The 26,461-nt window shown below is 37.2% G+C and overlaps 1 protein-coding gene across 2 annotated transcripts; it reads left to right on the forward strand.

The window, feature by feature from the left end:
- The first annotated feature begins 4,838 nt into the window (after positions 1-4,838).
- LOC142348804 (small ribosomal subunit protein uS7m-like) lies at positions 4,839-26,091 on the forward strand. Of its 2 annotated transcripts, none has more exons than XM_075400313.1 (3): positions 4,839-5,168; positions 25,292-25,459; positions 25,779-26,091. In XM_075400313.1, the coding sequence occupies exons 1-3, from the start codon at positions 4,850-4,852 to the stop codon at positions 26,042-26,044; spliced, it is 753 nt and encodes a 250-aa protein (XP_075256428.1). In that variant the 5' UTR covers positions 4,839-4,849; the 3' UTR covers positions 26,045-26,091. The 2 variants fall into 2 exon arrangements, with proteins under 2 accessions (XP_075256428.1, XP_075256431.1); XM_075400316.1 differs by lacking the exon at positions 4,839-5,168 and adding an exon at positions 6,659-7,164 and having other exon boundaries at positions 25,290-25,459.
- Positions 26,092-26,461: the final 370 nt, after the last annotated feature.

Raw genomic sequence — 26,461 nt, forward strand, 5'->3', positions numbered from 1 at the left:
CTGCCCTCCCAAAATTAACCAAGAAACTTTTGCACAGTTCTGTCTGCTTTAACGGCTATAAATCTGTCAGAATATTGTGTTTTTGCAGTTCATTTTGGGAACCGCAGATCCGCTATATTACCGTTGTTTTACAATTTCAATTTGACCAATTGCCAATTCTTGTTTTTTCAATACTTAATTGGATTGGGCTTACAACAGATCACACAAAATGAGATGTCTTTGCGCATACCCGTTCACCCAGGTATCTGAAAAAATCGAAGACAAAAATTGTTTGAGACCTTTTTTGCAAAGTTTTTTAAACTTGAATTTAAATTGCGTTTTGTAATTCGTCTCAAATGACCAAATGTTATAAGTTGATGTAGCAACAGTTGAATTGCACCTCAAGCAAGCTGTAGATACAGGATAGAGCAGTAGTCAAAATATTGTTCAAGAATTGTGCTCACACTTAAGCTGCGTTTAGTTTTTTTGCTGACAAAACCTAATAACAGAAGTTTCGTAGCAACAGTTGAATTGCACTTCATTTAAAGTGTAAAAACAGGATGCAATAACGGATTATATACTTCTCAAAATTTGTGCTTCAATACGCACTGTAATTAGACAAAGTTATTGGGTTGCGACTGTTTTTAGGTAGTTTTTCAATCTGTATTTTTGCGCTGATCCTAAACGCTGTGCATGTAAAATCTCAACCTTTGACTGGTTGAAGATGAGGGCGGAAAAACAAACAATTTCTTTCATTCAAAATTGACGTCAGGAATTATTGTTAACCATGACGATACAATCCAATTATTCCGAAAGGCACGTCAGAATTTCAGTGTAAAGTTTACGTAATAAGTTGTTTTTTAATGTATGTATAAAACCACATACGTTTAATAGCTGGGTTTCCTTGCTTAATAAATGACGAATTTTTAGTTAAGCTCGCCTTTACAACAACTTGGTAATTCAAAACCTGCTCACCATCTTTGAAGTCTAGTTTTATCAGCATCTAAATTAGCACGTGGTAGTCCAAATGACTTGTAGTAGATGCCATTCCTCCTATATCTGGAAATTTTGCAGACATTTAACGGACGGCATATCATCAAAAAATAAACTCGCCACAGTCAGCAAGCAAGCAAGCAAACGCTGTGGCACCTGCGCGTTTGATTGGAGTGTAAGTGTTCAGTGCAATGTTCCACAAAAGCTCATGAGTCTCGAAGCAAAGTTAGCACAACGGAAGCCTTTGCTGAACATGCGCGGTGAATACCGAAGTCATAAGCTTACCTTAAAAGTTTTAGTCAACAGTTGTCATAATGCTTTGTTCGAAAATTAAATTTAGCGTATAAAACATTTCAATGTTCCAAAACCTTACCAAAATTGTATAAAGTCACAGAAAACTTTTAAACAATACAAGATATGATCATGAATTCAAATTAAAGAAGTAAATGAAAACAAAGTTTCAAAAATTTTCTTTTACAAAGAACAGAGAAACTCTTATTATACTGATTTGATTCAAAATTGAATTGAAATCATTTTAGTTGTAATTAAATTGACTTTAAGTTGAATTTTACATGATTATGCTAGATAAGCGAAAATGTTAATAAACTTTTTAATTGACTTAGCTCTGTAAGCATTAAAAGATCAAAACTAATCAATAAAAGCGGAAAATGTAATATCTCTCTCAAGGAAATTGATAAAACTTTTCTAACACATATTTACTTATTTGTTAAGCATTTAAGACAATTATGAAATTTAATGTAAAATGCAACTTAAAGTTATTCTATTTACAATACAAACGTTCTCGCTATAGCAAGCATCATCAGGTCAAATTTACTTGAATTACTTCAAACATTGCTCAGAAGCCAATTTCTGTCCCTGGACTAGACTCTACACTTGTGGCAACTGCAACACGGTTGAGAAACTCTAATCAGCCTTGAAATGAAGGGCGCGAACCCATGTGCTTAAACCGCTTCAGCCTAAATAAACACTTTAGCCTAATGTTATTTAGGCACTTTAGCCTAAACCCTCTCATATATGGAAAAGAAAGAAAAATGCAGGTAAATTACCTAAATTGTGCTGAAAATAATAACGCACTATCCAGTTGGTTCATGAAACATTGCAAAAAGCTTAGATATTAACTTTGCGGAAATCAGAACGTGTTGCCTCGAAACGACGCACTAAGAAAAACAAAATTGCACCCAATCCTCTATTAGCTTGCTTACAGTAACATAGAGAAACCTACTAGCAGCACACTGTAGCATATTGGAGATGCAACATTACCATGCAAATTGATATCAATTGTTTTTCTTTTTTGACGAAAATCCACTATATTTCTGAGATATGAGAAACAGTCTGCTTTTGACTATGAGAATAAGACTATATTTCAGAAATGAGTTTGTTAAGCAGGTCTCACATTTTCTGTAAATTGTGCAGCAAAATTCAAAACAGTACGGTTCAATTGAATCGGGCAATCATATATTTGAAGCGGCATAGAAAACCCAAATCTTGGCAAGACCCCTGGAATCCGTATCGTGGTAAAGGAGGTCTATATCATCCAGATTACATTGTTCCAATTTTCGATGAAGAAATTCTACAGTCCTCACCTCTGGAAGTTAGAAGTAGACCTGTTAAATCTGCCACAATTAATGACCCGGCCATGTTTTACCACAACCCAGTTGTCCAGAAGTTTATCAATATGGTATCTCAAGGTTGGTTGTATTCATCTTTCAAAGTTTTTGACAATGAGCGTTGAGTAAACACTCCCTGAATGTGTTCATATCGATTATATTAGTCTTCATGGTCTGTTTTGCAATTTTTCCTACTGTCAACTTTTCGTCTCACCATTTGATTTTCGTTCTCGAAAACGGAATAACAGGTAAAGTATAAATAACCGGAGGTCATTAAGTCATTGAGCAGTTCTCTTAGAGCGTTACGCCTTGACAGTCTAAGTTTCACCGAAACTCTTAACACCAACTAACCCCCACCACCCACCCCGTTACTCCCCGACATCACTCATGTCCTCGTTCCACAAGTTTCGTGTCAACAGTTGAATTGCACTTCATTTAAAGTGTAAAAACAGGATGCAATAACGGATTATATACTACTCAAAATTTGTGCTTCAATACGCACTGTAATTAGACAAAGTTATTGGGTTGCGACTGTTTTTAGGTAGTTTTTCAATCTGTATTTTTGCGCTGATCCTGAACGCTGTGCATGTAAAATCGCAATCATTGACTGGTTGAAGATGAGGGCGGAAAAACAAACAATTTCTTTCATTCAAAATTGACGTCAGGAATTATTGTTAACCATGACGATACATTCCAATTATTCCAAAATGCACGTCAGAATTTCAGTGTAAAGTTTACATAATAAGTTGTTTTTTAATGTATGTATAAAACCACATACGTTTAATAGCTGGGTTTCCTTGCTTAATAAATGAGGAATTTTTAGTTAAGCTCGCCTTTACAACAACTTGGTAACTCAAAACCTGCTCACCATCTTTGAAGTCTAGTTTTTATCAGCATCTAAATTAGCACGTGGTAGTCCAAATGACTTGTAGTAGATGCCATTCCTCCTATATCTGGAAATTTTGCAGACATTTAACGGACGGCATATCATCAAAAAATAAACTCGCCAGAGTCAGCAAGCAAGCAAGCAAACGCTGTGGCACCTGCGCGTTTGATTGGAGTGTAAGTGTTCATTGCAATGTTCCACAAAAGCTCATGAGTCTCGAAGCAAAGTTAGCACAACGGAAGCCTTTGCTGAACATGCGCGGTGAATACCGAAGTCATGAGCTTACCTTAAAAGTATTAGTCAACAGTTGTCATAATGCTTTGTTCGAAAATTACATTTACCTTACCAAAATTGTATAAAGTCACAGAAAACATTTAAACAATAAAAGATATGATCATGAATTCAAATTAAAGAAGTAAATGAAAACAAAGTTTCAAAAATTTTCTTTTACAAAGAACAGAGAAACTCCTATTATACTGATTTGATTCAAAATTGAATTGAAATCATTTTAGTTGTAATTAAATTGACTTTAAGTTGAATTTTACATGATTATGCTAGATAAGCGAAAATGTTAATAAACTTTTTAATTGACTTAGTCCTGTAAGCATTAAAAGATCAAAACTAATCAATAAAAGCGGAAAATGTATTATCTCTCTTAAGGAAATTGATAAAACATTTCTAACACATATTTACTTATTTGTTAAGCATTTAAGACAATTATGAAATTTAATGTAAAATGCAACTTAAAGTTATTCTATTTACAATACAAACGTTCTCGCTATAGCAAGCATCATCAGGTCAAATTTACTTGAATTACTTCAAACATTGCTCAGAAGCCAATTTCTGTTCCTGGACTAGACTCTACATTTGTGGCAACTGCAACACGGTTGAGAAACTCTAATCAGCCTTGAAATGAAGGGCGCGAACCCATGTGCTTAAACCGCTTTAGCCTAAATAAACACTTTAGACTAATGTTATTTAGGCACTTTAGCCTAAACCCTCTCATATATGGAAAAGAAAGAAAAATGCAGGTAAATTACCTAAATTGTGCTGACAATAATAACGCACTATCCAGTTGGTTCATGAAACATTGCAAAAAGCTTAGATATTAACTTTGCGGAAATCAGAACGTGTTGCCTCGAAACGACGCACTAAGAAAAACAAAATTGCACCCAATCCTCTATTAGCTTGCTTACAGTAACGTAGAGAAACCTACTAGCAGCACACTGTAGCATATTGGAGATGCAACATTACCATGCAAATTGATATCAATTGTTTTTCTTTTTTGACGAAAATCCACTATATTTCTGAGATATGAGAAGCAGTCTGCTTTTGACTTTGAGAATAAGACTATATTTCAGAAATGAGTTTGTTAAGCAGGTCTCACATTTTCTGTAAATTGTGCAGCAAAATTCAAAACAGTACGGTTCAATTGAATCGGACAATCATATATTTGAAGCGGCATAGAAAACCCAAATCTTGGCAAGACCCCTGGAATCCGTATCGTGGTAAAGGAGGTCTATATCATCCAGATTACATTGTTCCAATTTTCGATGAAGAAATTCTACAGTCCTTACCTCTGGAAGTTAGAAGTAGACCTGTTAAAGCTGCCACAATTAATGACCCGGCCATGTTTTACTACAACCCAGTTGTCCAGAAGTTTATCAATATGGTATCTCAAGGTTGGTTGTATTCATCTTTCAAAGTTTTTGACAATGAGCGTTGAGTAAACACTCCCTGAATGTGTTCATATCGATTATATTAGTCTTCATGGTCTGTTTTGCAATTTTTCCTACTGTCAACTTTTCGTCTCACCATTTGATTTTCGTTCTCGAAAACGGAATAACAGGTAAAGTATAAATAACCGGAGGTCATTAAGTCATTGAGCAGTTCTCTTAGAGCGTTACGCCTTGACAGTCTAAGTTTCACCGAAACTCTTAACACCAACTAACCCCCACCACCCACCCCGTTACTCCCCGACATCACTCATGTCCTCGTTCCACAAGTTTCGTGTCAACAGTTGAATTGCACTTCATTTAAAGTGTAAAAACAGGATGCAATAACGGATTATATACTACTCAAAATTTGTGCTTCAATACGCACTGTAATTAGACAAAGTTATTGGGTTGCGACTGTTTTTAGGTAGTTTTTCAATCTGTATTTTTGCGCTGATCCTGAACGCTGTGCATGTAAAATCGCAATCATTGACTGGTTGAAGATGAGGGCGGAAAAACAAACAATTTCTTTCATTCAAAATTGACGTCAGGAATTATTGTTAACCATGACGATACATTCCAATTATTCCAAAATGCACGTCAGAATTTCAGTGTAAAGTTTACCTTGCCAAAATTGTATAAAGTCACAGAAAACTTTTAAACAATAAAAGATATGATCATGAATTCAAATTAAAGAAGTAAATGAAAACAAAGTTTCAAAAATTTTCTTTTACAAAGAACAGAGAATCTCCTATTATACTGATTTGATTCAAAATTGAATTGACATCATTTTAGTTGTAATTAAATTGACTTTAAGTTGAATTTTACATGATTATGCTAGAGAAGCGAAAATGTTAATAAACTTTTTAATTGACTTAGTCCTGTAAGCATTAAAAGATCAAAACTAATCAATAAAAGCGGAAAATGTAATATCTCTCTTAAGGAAATTGATAAAACTTTTCTAACACATATTTACTTATTTGTTAAGCATTTAAGACAATTATGAAATTTAATGTAAAATGCAACTTAAAGTTATTCTATTTACAATACAAACGTTCTCGCTATAGCAAGCATCATCAGGTCAAATTTACTTGAATTACTTCAAACATTGCTCAGAAGCCAATTTCTGTTCCTGGACTAGACTCTACACTTGTGGCAACTGCAACACGGTTGAGAAACTCTAATCAGCCTTGAAATGAAGGGCGCGAACCCATGTGCTTAAACCGCTTTAGCCTAAATAAACACTTTAGCCTAATGTTATTTAGGCACTTTAGCCTAAACCCTCTCATATATGGAAAAGAAAGAAAAATGCAGGTAAATTACCTAAATTGTGCTGAAAATAATAACGCACTATCCAGTTGGTTCATGAAACATTGCAAAAAGCTTAGATATTAACTTTGCGGAAATCAGAACGTGTTGCCTCGAAACGACGCACTAAGAAAAACAAAATTGCACCCAATCCTCTATTAGCTTGCTTACAGTAACGTAGAGAAACCTTCTAGCAGCACACTGTAGCATAATGGAGATGCAACATTACCATGCAAATTGATATCAATTGTTTTTCTTTTTTGACGAAAATCCACTATATTTCTGAGATATGAGAAGCAGTCTGCTGTTGACTATGAGAATAAGACTATATTTCAGAAATGAGTTTGTTAAGCAGGTCTCACATTTTCTGTAAATTGTGCAGCAAAATTCAAAACAGTACGGTTCAATTGAATCGGACAATCATATATTTGAAGCGGCATAGAAAACCCAAATCTTGGCAAGACCCCTGGAATCCGTATCGTGGTAAAGGAGGTCTATATCATCCAGATTACATTGTTCCAATTTTCGATGAAGAAATTCTACAGTCCTTACCTCTGGAAGTTAGAAGTAGACCTGTTAAAGCTGCCACAATTAATGACCCGGCCATGTTTTACCACAACCCAGTTGTCCAGAAGTTTATCAATATGGTATCTCAATGAGCGTTGAGTAAACACTCCCTGAATGTGTTTGTTTCATTAATCTCTAACGAAGTTCATATCGATTATATTAGTCTTGATGGTCTGTTTTGCAATTTTTCCTACTGTCAACTTTTCGTCTGACCATTTGATTTTCGTTCTCGAAAACGGAATAACAGGTAAAGTATAAATAACCGGAGGGCATTAAGTCATTGAGCAGTTCTCTTAGAGCGTTACGCCTTGACAGTCTAAGTTTCACCGAAACTCTTAACACCAACTAACCCCCACCACCCACCCCGTCACTCCCCGACATCACTCATGTCCTCGTTCCACTCATAACACCGCACGTTCGCCCACCACTCCACTACCGCCGCTCTTCCCTCTGATTAGCCGCAGCTAGCTACTGAGGAAGCCAACTGCTCGCCAATCGCTTCAAAGCAATTCGCCCGACATTAGTCGATTCTGCTATGATGTTCTGCCGCTGATAAAAACTGAATTGAACCATATAATGCTGTATATAATTGGTTGAATGCTGAGGTATAAACGGAACTCTTGCTCAGAAATTGTGTCTGTTATGGGTGGGGATACTCAGGGCTCGTTACTTGGATCAGTGCTAGTGGTTATTTATGACAACGATTTACCAGAACAAATATCGAACAGCAAAGAACAGCAATCTTCTTTAGTGGGATATTAGTTTTATTGAATCGAGGTGTGCTGAAATTAAACGGACTCTACTTTTAATCCATACAAATGTAATCCACCAATAAAAGAAAGTCAATTGGCACCAACGTTATCTTTGAACTGGAAGACTCATAAATTGAAAAAAGCACAGAAGGATCTAGGAATAATCTTAGCTAAAAAAAATTTCTTGGAATCTGAATGCCGAAATGCGTTGCAGTCAAATCTGGAAGTGTTACTTTTTATTGTAACGACGTATATCTTCCCTGGCGACCAAGAACATAAAACTCAATGTTAAATGAATAGATTTCAAATGCTAACGGCAATGTCGTTTAGAAGACCCTCAATGGAGGGGTTTTAGAAACGAGATTTTGATGGTCTCATTCAACCTGCAACAATAATCTGTCCCAACATCTGTCCCATTTTCCCTTTCTTGACAAGAATCTCAGGAGTCAACCCCATCAACCTTCTAGTCTATGCTGAAAATTTTCGCTGCAAGCTCCCTGTCCCACTCGTGAACGAAATTTTCAATGCGATCCCTTGATTGAAGCTCAGCCCGAATTCGGTCAAACCAGAGAAGAACGTTTTCAACTATCTGTTCACTAGTGACCTCGAAGAGAATATCATCTTGTGGCACGATCTGATTAAAAACACGATTTCGCGACACTACAATGCAAAGAGAAACAATCCAGTTGAGGTTAAGGATCTGCGTAGCGACTCTTCAAAAGATTTCAAACCTGTTTGCAATTGTATACTGCAATCGAGAAGGTGCTCCAGAGTTCTTCGACGACTTGTGATTGCTGGAAGTCATCGACATCCCTAACCTCATTCTCAGAGCAGTCAGACTCCACTGTCCTTGAGAAATACCGTCTCCTTCATCAGTCGCAGGATCTATAAGTGATCACCCTCGGAGTTGTCCTCCATTGCTTTCCGGATGGCAAACGAATCTTCAAGACTCAAGGAGGTAAAGGAAGAACCCATTCAATGCGACGCGAGGCAATGAAACAGCACCTCGATAAATAGGGTGAGCTTTCAGGCTTCTAACTCAGAACCGAAAGCGTGCTCTTTGAGTCTCTGGCTCGGAATCGACTAGGATCTTTCTTCTCTATCATGACGTGTAGCAGGATGGCTTGTGTCAGGCATTTGTAAAACCTGTTCCAGCAAATTTGAAGAGTCCGATTCAGTGTTCGATTTGATATCTTGTTGGTGTGCCATGCATCTAGCTGAAACATCCACGGGTTTGTCTGATGTTGCCATAAAAGGCATCCAACCACTTCGTGAAAATGCGTTGCTTCTGTGCAATGAGTATTTATAGAACAAACTACAAAAAAATATGAAGCTGAGCAGCTGGGCGAACCAAACAGGAAGAAAATGAAAAATCTTGAATTGCAGATGAAAGACATCAAAACAAGATTGAGGAAATCAAAACTATACTTCACCAGAAGCCACAAGCTGAAGTTTGGAACAAGCCAATATCACCTAGAAAGGAAATCATCACTGCCCAACAGGAGTTGAGTTGTATTGGAATACGTAGCTGACGTTATTGAGTCAAGACAAAAAACCGCGAATTCATCATGTGCATGATCTTGCAGCAATCCAGAAAATCTTGGGTCTCGTCTTGAGGTCGTAGGTGACATTGGGGATATCGTCCGTTTGGGCAAATTTGGCGAAAAGAAAAATCAAACAATTCAGCTCAAGATTCCAAATATCGCAGAGACGACTCATCCTGTCATCAGCATACAAGCTGAAATCTTTGCCGTCTCCTGTGTTTCTCAGCCGACAATCATCAAGAGTTGCTGAATTGGAAAGAAAGCTCTCATAATGAGCCGCAAATTGTTCAATGAAGGTACTAAATCTGAAGATGTCCGCGTCAGATATTGTAATGTCTTGTAAAAGGAAACAATGTCGATCAAGACAAACGAAGAGGGTGAAACCCAGGACTGAATAGCTATCGATTTCAATGTCTTAGTGTATAATGTTCGCAGCACACTTGGTCAACATCAAAGAATGCAGTTTTCTACCGCCATTCAGATAACAAACCTATACTCAGTCATTGGTCTCACTGAAACGTGGCTCACTAAATGTATAGGCAGCGCAGATATTCTCTCACTTAACCACAAAATCTGTCAAAAAAGATTGACCATCAAGAAAGGGTCTCGCCAAACATTGAGGAACTCTCATTGCAGTTGCAGAAAATGTTCACAGCTGTGAATTGTTGTCTGATTTACAAGATTGCGTAATTGCTCATCTCTTGACCAAGACTCCTTTGCTCGTATGCTCTATGTACACTCCTACTCAAATGCTCCGATGTATGCTCCTACTCAAACCCAGAATGAATTTTGTTGAGAACAACATCTGTTGGTGTTCCTCCTATCCTTTCATAAACAAAGACAAAAAGAGTGTAAAATCTCTGAGCTCTTAATTGTTAGTGACACCAATTTCGATCAGACTCTGGAGATCAATGACTTCAAACGATCCTTTCGAACAAACGTTTCTAGATGAAACTTTGTAAGGATTCCTGAGCACAACTTATTAAAGGTGACTCAGGTCGGTCTCTTTTTGCCATGTCGATTAATTTGGAAACAATTCCACTGAAGTACAGATGAATAATCTTTTCAGCTCCGATCACCCAACTGAAACAAACATGTGAGCGAAGAACCAAACATCATCGTCGAAAAACTTTTAAAGCCATGAAAAGTCGGGATTTCACCAAATTGTGTCTGAAAAGAGCAAAATGGAATGAAATAATTGAATTCATTGATGCCAACCCTTTTAATCCCTGCCGCTTCAGTAATGTAGATTTACTGCTTGGGCAATGGTATCTTTGGCTCTATGAAGTTGTACAGGATTTGGTCCGGTAAAAACGAGACACTGGTCACAGTTAGCTACCTGGGTGAGCTCAAAACATCTCACGAAATCAAAAACTGAGCACGTTCCAATAAAAAAGCACAAAAAATTTCCAAGTCATCTCAATGGTAGCAATTCGAGTTATCTCACTAGTAGCAGTTCGTGTACCTAAAACGCGCTCTTTAAGTCTATGACTGGGAGTCATCAAGGTTTTGCCACTCTATGATTGAAAACCCCTACTGAATTGACGCCGCTTAAACATAACTAGCAGCCATGCTCAGCGAGGATTAAAGACTTCGAGGAAAGCAGATTCTCAGACAATCAGAAGTATCTTGGAAGTTTTTCCAAAGCTAGACCTGTCCCAAGTGAAGTGAACCTGACTACTCGAAAACTCATTTGGCGTTTTAGAAAGCCAATCTGTTCTTCAAATACTTCCAATCTGTCTTCTCTGCTGCAGAGCCCAAACAAAAAATTTCTCAGCGCTCAGGTCTAATAATAAAAAATTTCATTTTACCTTAGGAGAAATGCTATTAACACTGGTCAACCGACAAGTGGAAATCAGAAGGACCTGACAGGATAGGCAACACCCTCTTAGTTAACTAGCACCATCTCTTAACAACTCGATTGCCGTCATTTTTAACACAATATCTAATGAATAAATTTGCTCCAGTGCTTGAAAAACTAAGATTGTTCCAATCCTCATTGATGGGGATCGTCAAGCAGTCTAAAACTATCAACCTAGCAGCTTCCTTTCTGTTATCTCAAAATTACTTGACAAACTAATGTTCGACAGACTCCTCAAAGTGATCTCACCGCAGCTCTCCATTCATTAGCATGGATTCATGAAGAATTAAGATCACCGACAACAAACTTAATTGGTTATCTTTGTGACATTTTTGTCAATCTGGATAATGATCTTTGTTCCTATCTAATCTTGTTCTGTGTTGACATTCAAAAAGACTTTGACAAAGTGAACCACAGTCTACTTCTAGACAAGCTCCAGAATTTCGGCGTACCTTGCGCAAGCCTGAAGCTCTAAGAAAGTGGAAGACAACCACGCGTCAAGATTGAGAATTCTATGTCTACTTCTCTTCAAGTGTACCGTGGAGTTCTCCAAGGTTCTTTATGCCCCTCTTCTTGCCTGCTTTTGTAAATGGCCTGCCGAAATCTGTTTTTGTCTTAGAGCAAGGTCTATGGAGATGAGTTCAAAGTAATAGTACAAAGCCCTTTACAGTTGCGATTGACATGAAAATGACCTGGAAATGGTGCGAAACAAATTTGATGTCTGTCAACATCAACTAGAGCTTAGTTCTGTCTATAAAAAGCTACCATGACATCAATGTATCTGGAAATACTCTAGGAATATCAAATGAAATGAAAGACCTGGGCTTGATGGCGTCGCAAACTTACCTGGTCATCGCATGCTAAACCGAGACCGTTTAAGGCCTTGAAAACTTTTTACATTCTTCAGAGAAACATTTCAAATACGAATTTGATCACAAAGAATGCTTTCAAAAGATACGCCTCCTTGTTGTCAGCTACGGTAGCTCTCTCTGGTTTCCCAACAAAAGTGAGCTCACGACACTTAAAAATGTGCAAAAAAGGCGTTAGTTGGAGTTGAAGCGTTGAGAGACTGAGTTACAATGACAGTCAGCTGTAACTACAAATCCTTCCGCTGTCACTCTTCCAGGAACTGCATGCCATCCTCCTTTTTGCACAAATCTTGACGGGAAAAGTTGACTTGGACTGGCACAAATATATCAGTGTCTCGGAATCCGGAGAGGGTGAAACCCAGGACTGACTAGCTATCGATTTCAATGTCTTAGTGTATAATGTTCGAAGCAAACTTGGCCAACATCAAAGAATGCAGTTTTCTACCGCCATTCAGATAACAAACCTATATTCAGTCATTGGTCTCACTGAAACGTGGCTCACTAAATGTATAAGCAGCGCAGATATTCTCTCACTTAACCACAAAATCTGTCAAAAAAGATTGACCATCAAGAAAGGGTCTCGCCAAACATTGAGGAACTCTCATTGCAGTTGCAGAAAATGTCCACAGCTGTGAATTGTTGTCTGATTTACAAGATTGCTTACTTGCTCATCTCTTGACCAAGACTCCTTTGCTCGTATGCTCTATGTACAATCCTACTCAAACCCAGAATTTTGACCCAGAGAACAACATCTGTTGGTGTTCTTCCTATCCTTTCATAAACAAAGACAAAAAGAGTGTAAAATCTCGTGAGCTCTTAATTGTTAGTGACATCAATTTCGATCAAACAGACTGTGGAGATCAATGACTTCAAACGATCCTTTTGAACAAACGTTTCTAGATGAAACTTCGCTAAGGATTCTTGAGCACAACTTATTAAAGGTGACTCAGGTCGGTCTCTTTTTGCCATGTCGAATAATTTGGAAACAATTTCACTGAAGTACAGATGAATAATCTTTTCAGCTCCGATCACCCAACTGAAACAAACATTTGAGCGAAGAACCAAACATCATCGTCGAAAAACTTTTAAAGCCATGAAAAATCGGGATTTCACCAAATTGTGTCTGAAAAGAGCAAAATGGAATGAAATAATTGAATTCATTGATGCCAACCCTTTTAATCCCTGCTGCTTCAGTAATGTAGATTTACTGCTTGGGCAATGGTATCTTTGGCTCTATAAAGTTGTACAGGATTTGGTCCGGTAAAAACGAGACACTGGTCACAGTTAGCTACCTGGGTGAGCTCAAAACATCTCACCAAATCAAAAACTGAGCACGTTCCAATAAAAAAGCACAAAAAAAATTTCAAGTCATCTCGATGGTAGCAATTCGAGATATCTCACTAGTAGCAGTTCGTGTACCTAAAACGCGCTCTTTAAGTCTATGGCTGGGAGTCATCAAGGTTTTGCCACTCAATGATTGAAAACCCCAACTGAATTGACGCCGCTTAAACATAACTAGCAGCCATGCTCAGCGAGGATCAAAGACTTCGAGGAAAGCAGATTCTCAGACAATCAGAAGTATCTTGAAGTTTTTCCAAAGCTAGACCTGTCCCAAATGAAGTGAACCTGACTACTCGAAAATTCATTTGGCGTTTTAGAAAGCCAATCTGTTCTTCAAAAACTTCCAATCTGTCTTCTCTGCTGCAGAGCCCAAACAAAAAATTTCTCAATGCTCAGGTCTATTGACAAAAAATTTCATTTTACATTAGGAGAAATGCTAGTAACACTGGTCCACCGACAAGTGGAAATCAGAAGGACCTCACAGGATAGGCAACACCCTCTTAGTTAACTAGCACCATCTCTTAACAACTCGATTGCCGTCATTTTTAACACAATATCTAATGAATAAATTTGCTCCAGTGCTTGAAAAACTAAGATTGTTCCAATCCTCATTGATGGGGATCGTCAAGCAGTCTAAAACTATCAACCTAGCAGCTTCCTTTCTGTTATCTCAAAATTACTTGACAAACTAATGTTCGACAGACTCCTCAAAGTGATCTCACCGCGGCTCTCCATTCATTAGCATGGATTCATGAAGAATTAAGATCACCGACAACAAACGTAATTGGTTATCTTTGTGACATTTTTGTCAATCTGGATAATGATCTTTGTTCCTATCTAATCTTGTTCTGTGTTGACATTCAAAAAGACTTTGACAAAGTGAACCACAGTCTACTTCTAGACAAGCTCCAGAATTTCGGCGTACCTTGCGCAAGCCTGAAGCTCTAAGAAAGTGGAAGACAACCACGCGTCAAGATTGAGAATTCTATGTCTACTTCTCTTCAAGTGTACCGTGGAGTTCTCCAAGGTTCTTTATGCCCCTCTTCTTGCCTGCTTTTGTAAATGACCTGCCGAAATCTGTTTTTGTCTTAGAGCAAGGTCTATGGAGATGAGTTCAAAGTAATAGTACAAAGCCCTTTACAGTTGCGATTGACATGAAAATGACCTGGAAATGGTGCGAAACAAATTTGATGTCTGTCAACATCAACTAGAGCTTAGTTCTGTCTATAAAAAGCTACCATGACATCAATGTATCTGGAAATACTCTAGGAATATCAAATGAAATGAAAGACCTGGGCTTGATGGCGTCGCAAACTTACCTGGTCATCGCATGCTAAACCGAGACCGTTTAAGGCCTTGAAAACTTTTTACATTCTTCAGAGAAACATTTCAAATACGAATTTGATCACAAAGAATGCTTTCAAAAGATACGCCTCCTGGTTGTCAGCTACGGTAGCTCTCTCTGGTTTCCCAACAAAAGTGACCTCACGACACTTAAAAATGTGCAAAAAAGGCGTTAGTTGGAGTTGGAGCGTTGAGAGACTGAGTTACAATGACAGTCAGCTGTAATTACAAATCCTTCCGCTGTCACTCTTCCAGGAACTGCATGCCATCCTCCTTTTTGCACAAATCTTGACGGGAAAAGTTGACTTGGACTGGCACAAATATATCAGTGTCTCGGAATCCGGAGAGGGTGAAACCCAGGACTGACTAGCTATCGATTTCAATGTCTTAGTGTATAATGTTCGAAGCAAACTTGGCCAACATCAAAGAATGCAGTTTTCTACCGCCATTCAGATAACAAACCTATATTCAGTCATTGGTCTCACTGAAACGTGGCTCACTAAATGTATAAGCAGCGCAGATATTCTCTCACTTAACCACAAAATCTGTCAAAAAAGATTGACCATCAAGAAAGGGTCTCGCCAAACATTGAGGAACTCTCATTGCAGTTGCAGAAAATGTCCACAGCTGTGAATTGTTGTCTGATTTACAAGATTGCGTACTTGCTCATCTCTTGACCAATACTCCTTTGCTCGTATGCTCTATGTACAATCCTACTCAAACCCAGAATTTTGACCCAGAGAACAACATCTGTTGGTGTTCTTCCTATCCTTTCATAAACAAAGACAAAAAGAGTGTAAAATCTCGTGAGCTCTAAATTGTTAGTGACATCAATTTCGATCAAACAGACTGTGGAGATCAATGACTTCAAACGATCCTTTTGAACAAACGTTTCTAGATGAAACTTCGGTAAGGATTCTTGAGCACAACTTATTAAAGGTGACTCAGGTCGGTCTCTTTTTGCCATGTCGAATAATTTGGAAACAATTTCACTGAAGTACAGATGAATAATCTTTTCAGCTCCGATCACCCAACTGAAACAAACATTTGAGCGAAGAACCAAACATCATCGTCGAAAAACTTTTAAAGCCATGAAAAATCGGGATTTCACCAAATTGTGTCTGAAAAGAGCAAAATGGAATGAAATAATTGAATTCATTGATGCCAACACTTTTAATCCCTGCTGCTTCAGTAATGTAGATTTACTGCTTGGGCAATGGTATCTTTGGCTCTATAAAGTTGTACAAGATTTGGTCCGGTAAAAACGAGACACTGGTCACAGTTAGCTACCTGGGTGAGCTCAAAACATCTCACCAAATCAAAAACTGAGCACGTTCCAATAAAAAAGCACAAAAAAATTTCAAGTCATCTCAATGGTAGCAATTCGAGATATCTCACTAGTAGCAGTTCGTGTACCTAAAACGCGCTCTTTAAGTCTATGGCTGGGAGTCATCAAGGTTTTGCCACTCAATGATTGAAAACCCCAACTGAATTGACGCCGCTTAAACATAACTAGCAGCCATGCTCAGCGAGGATCAAAGACTTCGAGGAAAGCAGATTCTCAGACAATCAGAAGTATCTTGAAGTTTTTCCAAAGCTAGACCTGTCCCAAATGAAGTGAACCTGACTACTCGAAAATTTATTTGGCGTTTTAGAAAGCCAATCTGTTCTTCAAATACTTCCAATCTGTCTTCTCTGCTGCAGAGCCCAAACAAAAAATTTCTCAATGCTCAGGTCTATTGACAAAAAATTTCATTTTACATTAGGAGAAATGCTATTAACACTGGTCCACCGACAAGTGGAAATCAGAAGGACCTGACAGGATAGGCAACACCCTCTTAGTTAACTAGCACCATCTCTTAACAACTCGATTGCCGTCATTTTTAACACAATATCTAATGAATAAATTTGCTCCATGCTTGAAAAACTAAGATTGTTCCAATCCTCATTGATGGGGATCGTCAAGCAGTCTAAAACTATCAACCTAGCAGCTTCCTTTCTGTTATCTCAAAATTACTTGACAAACTAATGTTCGACAGACTCCTCAAAGTGATCTCACCGCAGCTCTCCATTCATTAGCATGGATTCATGAAGAATTAAGATCACCGACAACAAACTTAATTGGTTATCTTTGTGACATTTTTGTCAATCTGGATAATGATCTTTGTTCCTATCTAATCTTGTTCTGTGTTGACATTCAAAAAGACTTTGACAAAGTGAACCACAGTCTACTTCTAGACAAGCTCCAGAATTTCGGCGTACCTTGCGCAAGCCTGAAGCTCTAAGAAAGTGGAAGACAACCACGCGTCAAGATTGAGAATTCTATGTCTACTTCTCTTCAAGTGTACCGTGGAGTTCTCCAAGGTTCTTTATGCCCCTCTTCTTGCCTGCTTTTGTAAATGGCCTGCCGAAATCTGTTTTTGTCTTAGAGCAAGGTCTATGGAGATGAGTTCATAGTAATAGTACAAAGCCCTTTACAGTTGCGATTGACATGAAAATGACCTGGAAATGGTGCGAAACAAATTTGATGTCTGTCAACATCAACTAGAGCTTAGTTCTGTCTATAAAAAGCTACCATGACATCAATGTATCTGGAAATACTCTAGGAATATCAAATGAAATGAAAGACCTGGGCTTGACGGCGTCGCAAACTTACCTGGTCATCGTATACTAAACCGAGACCGTTTAAGGCCTTGAAAGCTCTTTACATTCTTCAGTGAAACATTTCAAACACGAATTTGATCACCACGAAGAATGCTTTCAAAAGATACGCCTCCTGGTTGTCAGCTACGGTAGCTCTCTCTGGCTTCCCAACAAAAGTGACCTCACGACAATTTGGAGACCAGCAACCTGCAAGCTTGAAAACATGGAAGAACACGCAGAAGCTGATGAACCATATATGGCGACGCTTGGTGTAAGAGTATCTGCCAACCCTTAGCCGACGGTCAAAATGGTCAAACAGCAACGATCGACCGCTCAAAGTGGACGACATTGTTTGGGTGTTGAAAGACCAAATACCAAGAGGCATTTGGCCACTGGGAAGAGTAATGGAGACAACGCCAGGACGAGATGGAGAAACTCGAGTCGTAAAGGTAAAAACGGCTTACGGCACGTTCGTTCGCCCCGTTTCCGGTCTCGTTTTTTCTCCGTAGTTTTTCTGATTTTTCTCGCTCCGGTTTTAGGCAACGTGAGTTTCCTTTCCCCCCTTTCCCACAAATTGATGTACTGATGACATTGACAACATTTCAGCCTACAGTTTCAGAGCCAATTTCAAAGAAGATGACAAGACTTCAATTGATGCCTCCAAAACCCTTGATGCCCCCATTGTGCCCTTGCAGCATGTTGCCAATGCTATTGCAACTTTCAAGATGATTCAAATAAACCATTCAGTTTTGAATATCATAACCTACTTTTGTTTTAATCATCGGTAGATGGTATTTCAATTACCAGGGTACCAATAGTTGCTATCGTTGCTAACGATGCGGAAGTAAGTGATTGTTACAAAAAAACGGCAACTTAATCTTCAGGAACTATCTGTGCCGAAAATTTTAAAATGCCAGTCAACTATTGAAAATCGCGAAGAAAATGAACATTTAATTCGAAAAGCTTTTTAATTCAAACTCGACAAAATAATTTATTTCTTGTAAACGTGTCTTTTTAATAGCCGCAAAGCGATAGCTGTTTAATAGCCGCGGAGCGATAGTCAATGAAAATTCTGAATTATACGTCAGGACTTGTCCTGCTTTGTTTTTACAATTGAAAGAATTTGAATTGTATTGGGACGCTGTCTCTGTTTTAAGATTTGGTCACACTTCTTCATGATTTTTGAGGTCAAATTGGAGTAGTGATTTTGGTCACGCCGAAACAGGAAGTGGAGCGAAAAAGCGAGTGGTTTTGCGGCGTGAAATTTTTTTTGCTCTAAGTTTAAAGTAGAGTGAGAAAACGGTGTTTGAACAAAAATTCTCGCTAGTGGTTTTTGTTCAGATGCTGCAATTTCACTTTGATTTTTACTGTTTTTTCGATTTTTTGGATCGGATTTTTTTCTAGATGGTTTTCCCAATCCATTCATAGTCCGTTCTAGGTCTAGTTTTCTGTTTAGTCAATAGATATTCTTTGAATTGTACGTCACGACTTGTCCCTCTATGTTTTTTATTTTGTCGTCAAGATTTTTGTTCAGACCATATGACGTCACAATCACTTCAAATCTGCTTTTTGTTCAATCGTTTATGCATTTCAACTGAATTGCGTGCGTGACGTCATTTTTCACTCTTAGTGGAGTGAGTTTTTTTGTTCATTTGAATGATTAAGTTTCAGTTCACACGTGACTTACCTCACTCTTAAAAATGACTTCCTCACTTAGAAAATGACTTTTCTTTACTTAAATTTCAAGAGATAAGTTCAAGTGAGTATATCACTCTAATTGGTTTTTGCGAGCAACTAATAGAAACACCTTTAACTCATACAGATTCTTAGTCAAAGCGAAGCTATTGCGGCTATTTTTCTGGCAATCTGCTAGCTATGCTGCTATTAGCATTCTCTTGGTTTTTAAAATTAAAATTTGACTTGTATTGCTGCGCTGTCTTTTTTATCAAGATCTGTTCACGCTTTTTTCGAATCTTTGACGTCAGTGAGAAGTCAAATTAGAGTGGTGATTTTGGTCACACTGAAAAAGTAAAGGAAGCGAAAAATCGAGTTGGTTTGATGCGTGACTTTTTCAAAATACCTTTAAAGTGGAGTGAGAAAATGTTGTTTGAACAATATGGCGGTTTTTGAGATGGATTTTTTTCAGGTGCGTCAATTTGACTTCTGTTTTCAGAGTTTCCTCTCCTTCAGTGATTTTACGACTGTACATATGTGTTCTAATTTTGGCTATTTGCCTTTTCTTGAGTTCTTTACGGGGCAGCTAAGACTTTATGAATTTGCTACTATTTGTTGTCATAAAATATTAGTGATTTTTAGATTTTGCCCACTTTTTTAAATTATCTGTCGGTTTATCACTTAATATCGTCAATGAATGGACTAATTGGTTGCTAATGAAGCATAAAAGAACCTAAATAATAGCTCGAGTTAATAGCTATTGGTTTTCATGACTTTGACACTACTTTTTTCAAATATTTTCAGTGAATTTTTGAGTTCTCCATGTTTTTATTTTACTTTTTGATGTTTCATCATTTAATCTCATTGGCAACAGGTCTCTGATGCTGCTAATAGGGGTTAAGTTTATCGATTTCATCGTTTCTGTTAAAAGCTAGTGCTTTCTATGACTTTGACACTAATAGTTTTCAATAATAATTATCGGCTTTGTTTTGCGAGTTTTTCTTTTCAATTTTGTCGTTTAACTTGGTCTGATTATCGACAGGTCTCATTGGTTGCTTTAAAGGGTTTAATTAAAGCAAGTCATTTCAGTTCAAAGCTATTGCTTTTTTGACTTATACGCTTGTTCGTTTTTTAAAGAAAATCTTGCTGATTTTTTTGTTATAGTATTTGTTGTACTTATTGCTGTCTGATCACTTAATCTCATTGATGACAGGTCTCAACTTTGGTCTATGAGGAATCAAATAATTGATGTTATTGTATTCTTCAGTTGCGGTTGCGTTCTGTGACTTCTATAATAAGTGTTTTCAAAAAGTTTCAGCGAGTTTTTTTTGCAATTTTTGGTTAATTTTGTTTTATTGTTTTGTAATATTAGTAAGAGGACCAATCCACATTTAATGACAGGTTGCTAATGAAAAATAGAGGATAATAATTGGCAGTATAAGTTCATAGCAGTTGTTCATCCTGTTTTTTTCAAAAAATAGAAGTTGAGTTTTTGGTCTTGCTTGTTTTTGTTGTTCTTGTGTTGTTTTATTGCTTAGTCTCATTACTAACAGCTCTCATTTGCCTTTTAAAGCGGAGTAAATGGTTGTCAGGTGGTGATAGATTAAACCAATTCTTGAAATTGTATTTCAGGACTTGTCCTGCTTATGTTTTTTTTTCGTCGTTAGGATTTTTGTTACAACCATTTTTATTCCATTTATTTAAAATTAACTGAATTGCATGCGTGACGTCTTCTTTCACTCTTTTCAAAGAAATAAGGTCAGGTAATGTGTCACTCTAAAGGAAGGTTATTTGAGAGCAGATAATCGAAGCTGCATTAAGTTATTAAGAGATTGTTAATCAAAATGTATTATCTCATCATTTAATTAAAAAAATATTTTTTTGGTCTGTTTCTTTTACTATTTTTTTGAGACTAGATATACAAAGCTTTTTCTGCCAACCTCCCAGCTTTGTTTTTATTTTATTTTGTTTTTTTTTCATTTGTTTTGAAAAAAAACAGCAGACAAATGTACAGAAAACTCTACGCATGCAACGACTAATGGAGAGAAAGTGGCTTCTGGACTTCAATTATCCGTTGTCGTATTTTTCTTTATTAGATTCATAATATTTGTACTTATCGCCACTTTGAGGCCGACTTTCTGTCAATTTTCACGTCAAAATAAGTCTTGCTTTATCCGAATTACCGATTTTATTAGCTTTGAAGTCCACAATGCCACCATCATCATGCGTGATCTTTGATATAACAGCAAAGGTTTCCCTTGCAACGGCTTAAAAGGAGGGTAGTTTGACATTCCAGTTCAGTCCTTATTTTTCTCTAGTGAGATAAGAGACTTCATAATTGCTCGGGAAGCAATTATTGTAAACGTGTTTGTCTTTTTTAATGCAAAATATTTGCTTGAGCGTTTCTGCGCTTTTTTCTAGAACACTCTATGACTTCTCAAGTGACTTTTTCATGGTTCATTTCTTCATTTTTGAGTGATATCAATTGCTCTCCTTGTTTGTTGCTAAAATAAGAGTGATCGTGAGCGATTGAGTCTTCAAGCGATTGTAGCATAGTGGTTAAGATGTTTGGTATCCTAGTGGTCTCGGGTTCGAACCCCTGTGATCCGAGTTTTTGCGCCCATACAAAGAAACTTCTGAGCTACACCCCTAAATTAAATTGCTCTCCGCCTGTCGTTTGAAAGCAGATCATCCGACATTAGTCAGTTTTTGTTTTTATTTTTAATAGCCGCCCTCATCTTCTCAGCCGGCTATTATAGCGCTCCTATTTTTTTTTACAATTCAAAGAATTTTAATTGTATTGGGGCGCTGTCTTTTTTTTAAGATCTGTTCACACATTTTCATGATTTTTGAAGTCAAATTGGAGTAGTGATTTTGGTCACGCCGAAACAGGAAGTGGAGCGAAAAAGCGAGTGGTTTTGCGGCGTGAATATTTTTCGCTCTAAATTTAAAGTAGAGTGAGAAAACGGGGTTTGAACAAAAATTCGCTTTCTCGCTAGTGGTTTTTTGTTCACATGCGGCAATTTCACTTTGATTTTTACAATTTTTTCGATTTTTTGGATCGGATTTTTTTCTAAATGGTTTTCCCAATACATTCATAGTCCGTTCTTGGTCTAGTTTTCTGTTTAGTCAATGAAAATTCTTTGAATTGTACGTCAGGACTTGTCCTGCTATGTTTTTTTACTTCGTCGAATAAAAAAATGTTTCGCTTTACCTCATTTTGCCGCCTTTTCAACATTTTGCGTGAAATCTTTTTGACTTCTCTAGGCTAGTTTCTCTCTTCTCTCATTCTGCTAAAAGTGATTTTGAACATCAGTTGCTCAGCAAAGCAATTCAAAATGAACAGAGTTATTACAAAAATGGATGTCAGAAATAGAAACGGGATAAACCCATAAAGCCCAATTTTAGATGCCCGCTATTTGAACGTCGTTGCTATAAGTCTTATTTACCATCTCTAATGCTTATTGTTATTGATGGTAGCCCCTGTAGCCTCTCTCTAAAACAGAAGTATGTTCAACCACGAAATGCCATCAAAATAAATCGGACTTAAAAAATGTTTTTGTACAAAAATCTTTTTTTTTCTATATCTTCTGTTATTTCAATCCCAATCATGCTTATTGGAATCAACGCGGCTATTTTCCGGCAATCTGCCGGGTATGTTAGTATATTGCTGGGCAGTAACGAAACGGGACTCGAAAACTGTATAGATATATATCCCTTAAGTGTTATTGAATGCTCAAAGGAGTTTCAATCAAAAGATTTCAATGAACAAAAATGATTGAAGCGTTCAAGATACAACATTAATTGCAAAGTGTTTTTATATGTAAGAGGAGACGGTGCAAAGTGAAAGGTAAGGAAATTACAATCAATTAAAGGGAGAGTGAAAATACGTCGAAATTTTTCTGCTTGTTTGCACTATAATAAAATTCTCAAAGAATTGATGAAAGACCTCTAGTCTTTCACAACAAACGATAATTTATACGTGATTTAAAACAAACTATTCCAAATCTACTACTCTTAGTGTCAACTGTCGCGGTATTACGCTTGGTTCTGTTATATGATACTGAGCTATGTCCAAAGTACCCTCTCAGGTCTGTTAAGTGGATGGTTTCGTGCTTGTTAAAGCAATTGGGTCAATGCAGTGTTTAGACATGAAAATAGCAAATTAGGGAAAACGTATGTAAATGTCTAGTCATCAACTTTTGCCTTTTTCTTTAGCGAAAATTTGCGGACGACAATGCCCCTACGCCAGTCATCTTGACTGCGTGTTTTTTTTTTACACAAAAGAAGATCTTATTGCTTACCAGAACTTCAGAATGACGTAATTTATCAAAAAAGTGTATCACCGTAAAAAAGCTATACCAAAGTATGATTTTGTTTGTGTTTCGCTGATTTCGCTTTTGTCTTAAGCATTCTAAAGTGGGAATCAATTTTTTTGCTGTAAATTTTGGATGGAATTCGTTCTTTTGACATTATATTATCTGGTAAGCTTCCGTTAGTTTATAAGAAAATCGAACGTAGACAAGAGTACTAGCTCAGATGACAATGGTCTAAAAAAATTTTTCCAAAAAATGCTTAAATTTGGTGTAATTTTTATTCACTCAATTTTTAGTTCGTAAGACCACAGGATGCTAGCTTTATGCTCCTGCAAATGTTGTGAGTATGGTCAAGTTGAAGAGATTTCAAGTTCACCACCACTAGGTTGACCGTATAAAATTGCAATTTGAGCGTTTAATTTTAATTGCTCTCGTAGAGAAGCAATTATTAATAGCCGCCCTCGTCTTCTCAGCCGGCTATTATAGCGCTCCTATTTTTTACAATTAAAAGAACTAGAATTGTATTGGGGCGCTGTCTTTTAAAGATCTGTTCACACATTTTCATGATTTTTGAAGTTAAATTGGAGTAGTGATTTTAGTCACGCCGAAACAGTAAATGTAGCGAAAAAGCAAGTGGTTTTGCGGCGTGACATTTTTTCGCTCTAAATTTAAAGTGGAGTGAGAAAACGGTGTTTGAACAAAAATTCGCTTTCTCGCTAGTGGTTTTTTGTTCACATGCGGCAATTGCACTTTGATTTTTACTGTTTTTTCGATTTTTTGGATCGGATTTTTTTCTAAATGGTTTTCCCAATCCATTCATAGTCCCTTCTAGGTCTAGTTTCCTGTTTATTCAATGAAAATTCTTTGAATTGTACGTCAGTACTTGTCCTGCTCTGTTTTTTTACTGCGTCAAATTTTTTTCGCTTTACCCATTTTGCGCGCTTTTTCGACATTTTGCGTGAAATCTTTTTGACTTCTCTAGGCTAGTTTCAATCTTCTGTCATTCTGCTCAAAGTCCTTTTGAACAGCAGCTGCTCAGCAAGGCAATTCAAAATGAATAGAGTCAGTATAAAAAAAATCAAAGTCAGAAATAGAAACGGGATAAACCCATAAAGCCCATTTTTACCATTTTTAGATGCCTGGTACTTTGTTCTCATAAGTTTTAGTTACTATCTATAATGCTCATTGGTATTGATGCTAGACCCTGTAGCCTCTCACTGAGAGACAGGAGTATGTTCAATTACGAAATGACATCAAAATAAATCGCACTTGAAATGTTTTTATACGAAAATCAATTTTTGTTGATTTTTTCTTTTTCAATTCCAATGGAGTTATGGGAATCAACGGCGGCTATTTTCCGGCAATCTGCCGGGTATGTTTGTAAACGTGTGTGTCTTTTTTTATGCAAAATTTTTGCTTGACCGTTTTGACTTTTCGAGTGACTTTTACGCCCTTGACTTTTTGCGTTTCGCGTGATCTAAAATTCTCTCAATCACAATTTCAAGCAGCTGAACTCAATTGGCGGCAATTTAATACAAAAAGTCAAATGAAAAGTGTGCGCCGAAAGTGGTGCCATTTTTCACTTTAAATCTCAAAAGTGTAATATGTTAACCTCTGATGTTATTTGAAGCCCGCTATTGAACTTCTTAGTCAGATTGAGTTTCCGACTGAAGCAGGCTGCAATTGATTAGAGCTCCCACTAGTCGTTCGAGAGCAATTCGTCCGACGTTTAGTCGGTTATGTTTATCAATCCGTAGTTTTTCAAACTTTGAATATTAATTATAGAAATCATCTTTTTGTATTCTTTTGGTCAGTCGAGTTCTTTTGTGTGAGAACTGAGACCAGGTTTTGAGAAAGTTTGGATGTTATAGGTTCCAAGTACAACGGGCGTCTTATAACTGACCGAATGCTATGTGAAATCAAGCGGATTCAAGTGACCAAATATTGGCAAACAACAGACGAGGCAGAAAGGGCAAAGATTGAGACAAACCCTGTGAAAATATTTGAGCAGGCTGTTGATAATGCAAAACCCTTGATTGGTAAGTTGGGCAGATAGATCTAGATACATTTAAAGGCTAAGAACTTCAGCAGCTTCCAAACCTGATAAGAGAAGAAACTAATTGCGTGGATAGAATTTTATGATAGCTGAGTTTATGTTCTAAGATGATTTGTAGTACAGATTAATCTGATAACTGTGGCGGGAGAGGGGTGGTTGGGTTACAATGGGGGTTGAAAATCCATTCAAATCTATCATATTCATTTAGTATCCAACATATCGGACTTTAAACTATATATTATCTGTTGTGTTCTGGTTTTCTAATATCTGCTTTTCGCTGACTATTTAAAAATTAACTTCAGGAACTATTAAACAACTGAAGCTAGGAACAGTCCACCAAATTCCAATTGCTTTGTTTGACAACACAAAGCTGTTCATGGCTCTTAGATGGCTGAAACTGGAAGCTAGAGAGAAAGATGTGAAGACCAAAATGCACATCAGCCTGGCTAAACACGTGATGCAAATGTACGCTGGCGAAGGACCAGTTATTGAGAAAAGAGACGAACTACACAGACTGGCTGAAAATAATAAATCTTATATCCAGTTGAGAAGAAATGCTATTATGTAAACTATAAGATAAATTTGTAGCTTTTGGAATTGAATTTTTACTTCGTGCTCTTAGTGATTTAGTAATCGTTGGTTTACGCACGCACTGGGTCCCTTTTCAAGACAATGATAGAGAAGGCGTCAACTGAATTACAGTCCTTCAAATACTTTAATAGTCTGTAGATGCTATTTGGAGTCAGCAATTATTTGGCAGTTCTTAAATCTAACTCTTAGCGACGTGATTCGATGTAGTATTCGAAAGGTGCAAGGCTGTATTCGAAAACTTTTTTTTGAAGAACTCTTACACCTTCGATTTTCTTTCGTATGCCGTAGAACCAGAAAGTGAGAGTAGAAAAGGGCTTCAAAATTTTTACTATTCTACAGATTGATTCTAGGAGACTGATTTTTATCTCAAATAACAGCACAGAAATTAGGAAAA

Source organism: Convolutriloba macropyga, chromosome 10 (assembly GCF_964194025.1).
Source record: "Convolutriloba macropyga chromosome 10, txConMacr16.3, whole genome shotgun sequence".
Lineage (NCBI taxonomy): Eukaryota > Metazoa > Xenacoelomorpha > Acoela > Convolutidae > Convolutriloba > Convolutriloba macropyga.

What these genes read in the sequence shown, in the direction of transcription:
- LOC142348804 (XM_075400313.1), top strand. Translation starts at nt 4,850, where the DNA reads ATGAGTTTGTTAAGCAGGTCTCACATTTTCTGTAAATTGTGCAGCAAA. An exon ending in TATCAATATGGTATCTCAAG is followed by an intron (nt 5,169 to 25,291) that starts GTTGGTTGTATT and finishes TGGATGTTATAG; the next exon opens with GTTCCAAGTACAACGGGCGT. An exon ending in TAATGCAAAACCCTTGATTG is followed by an intron (nt 25,460 to 25,778) that starts GTAAGTTGGGCA and finishes AATTAACTTCAG; the next exon opens with GAACTATTAAACAACTGAAG.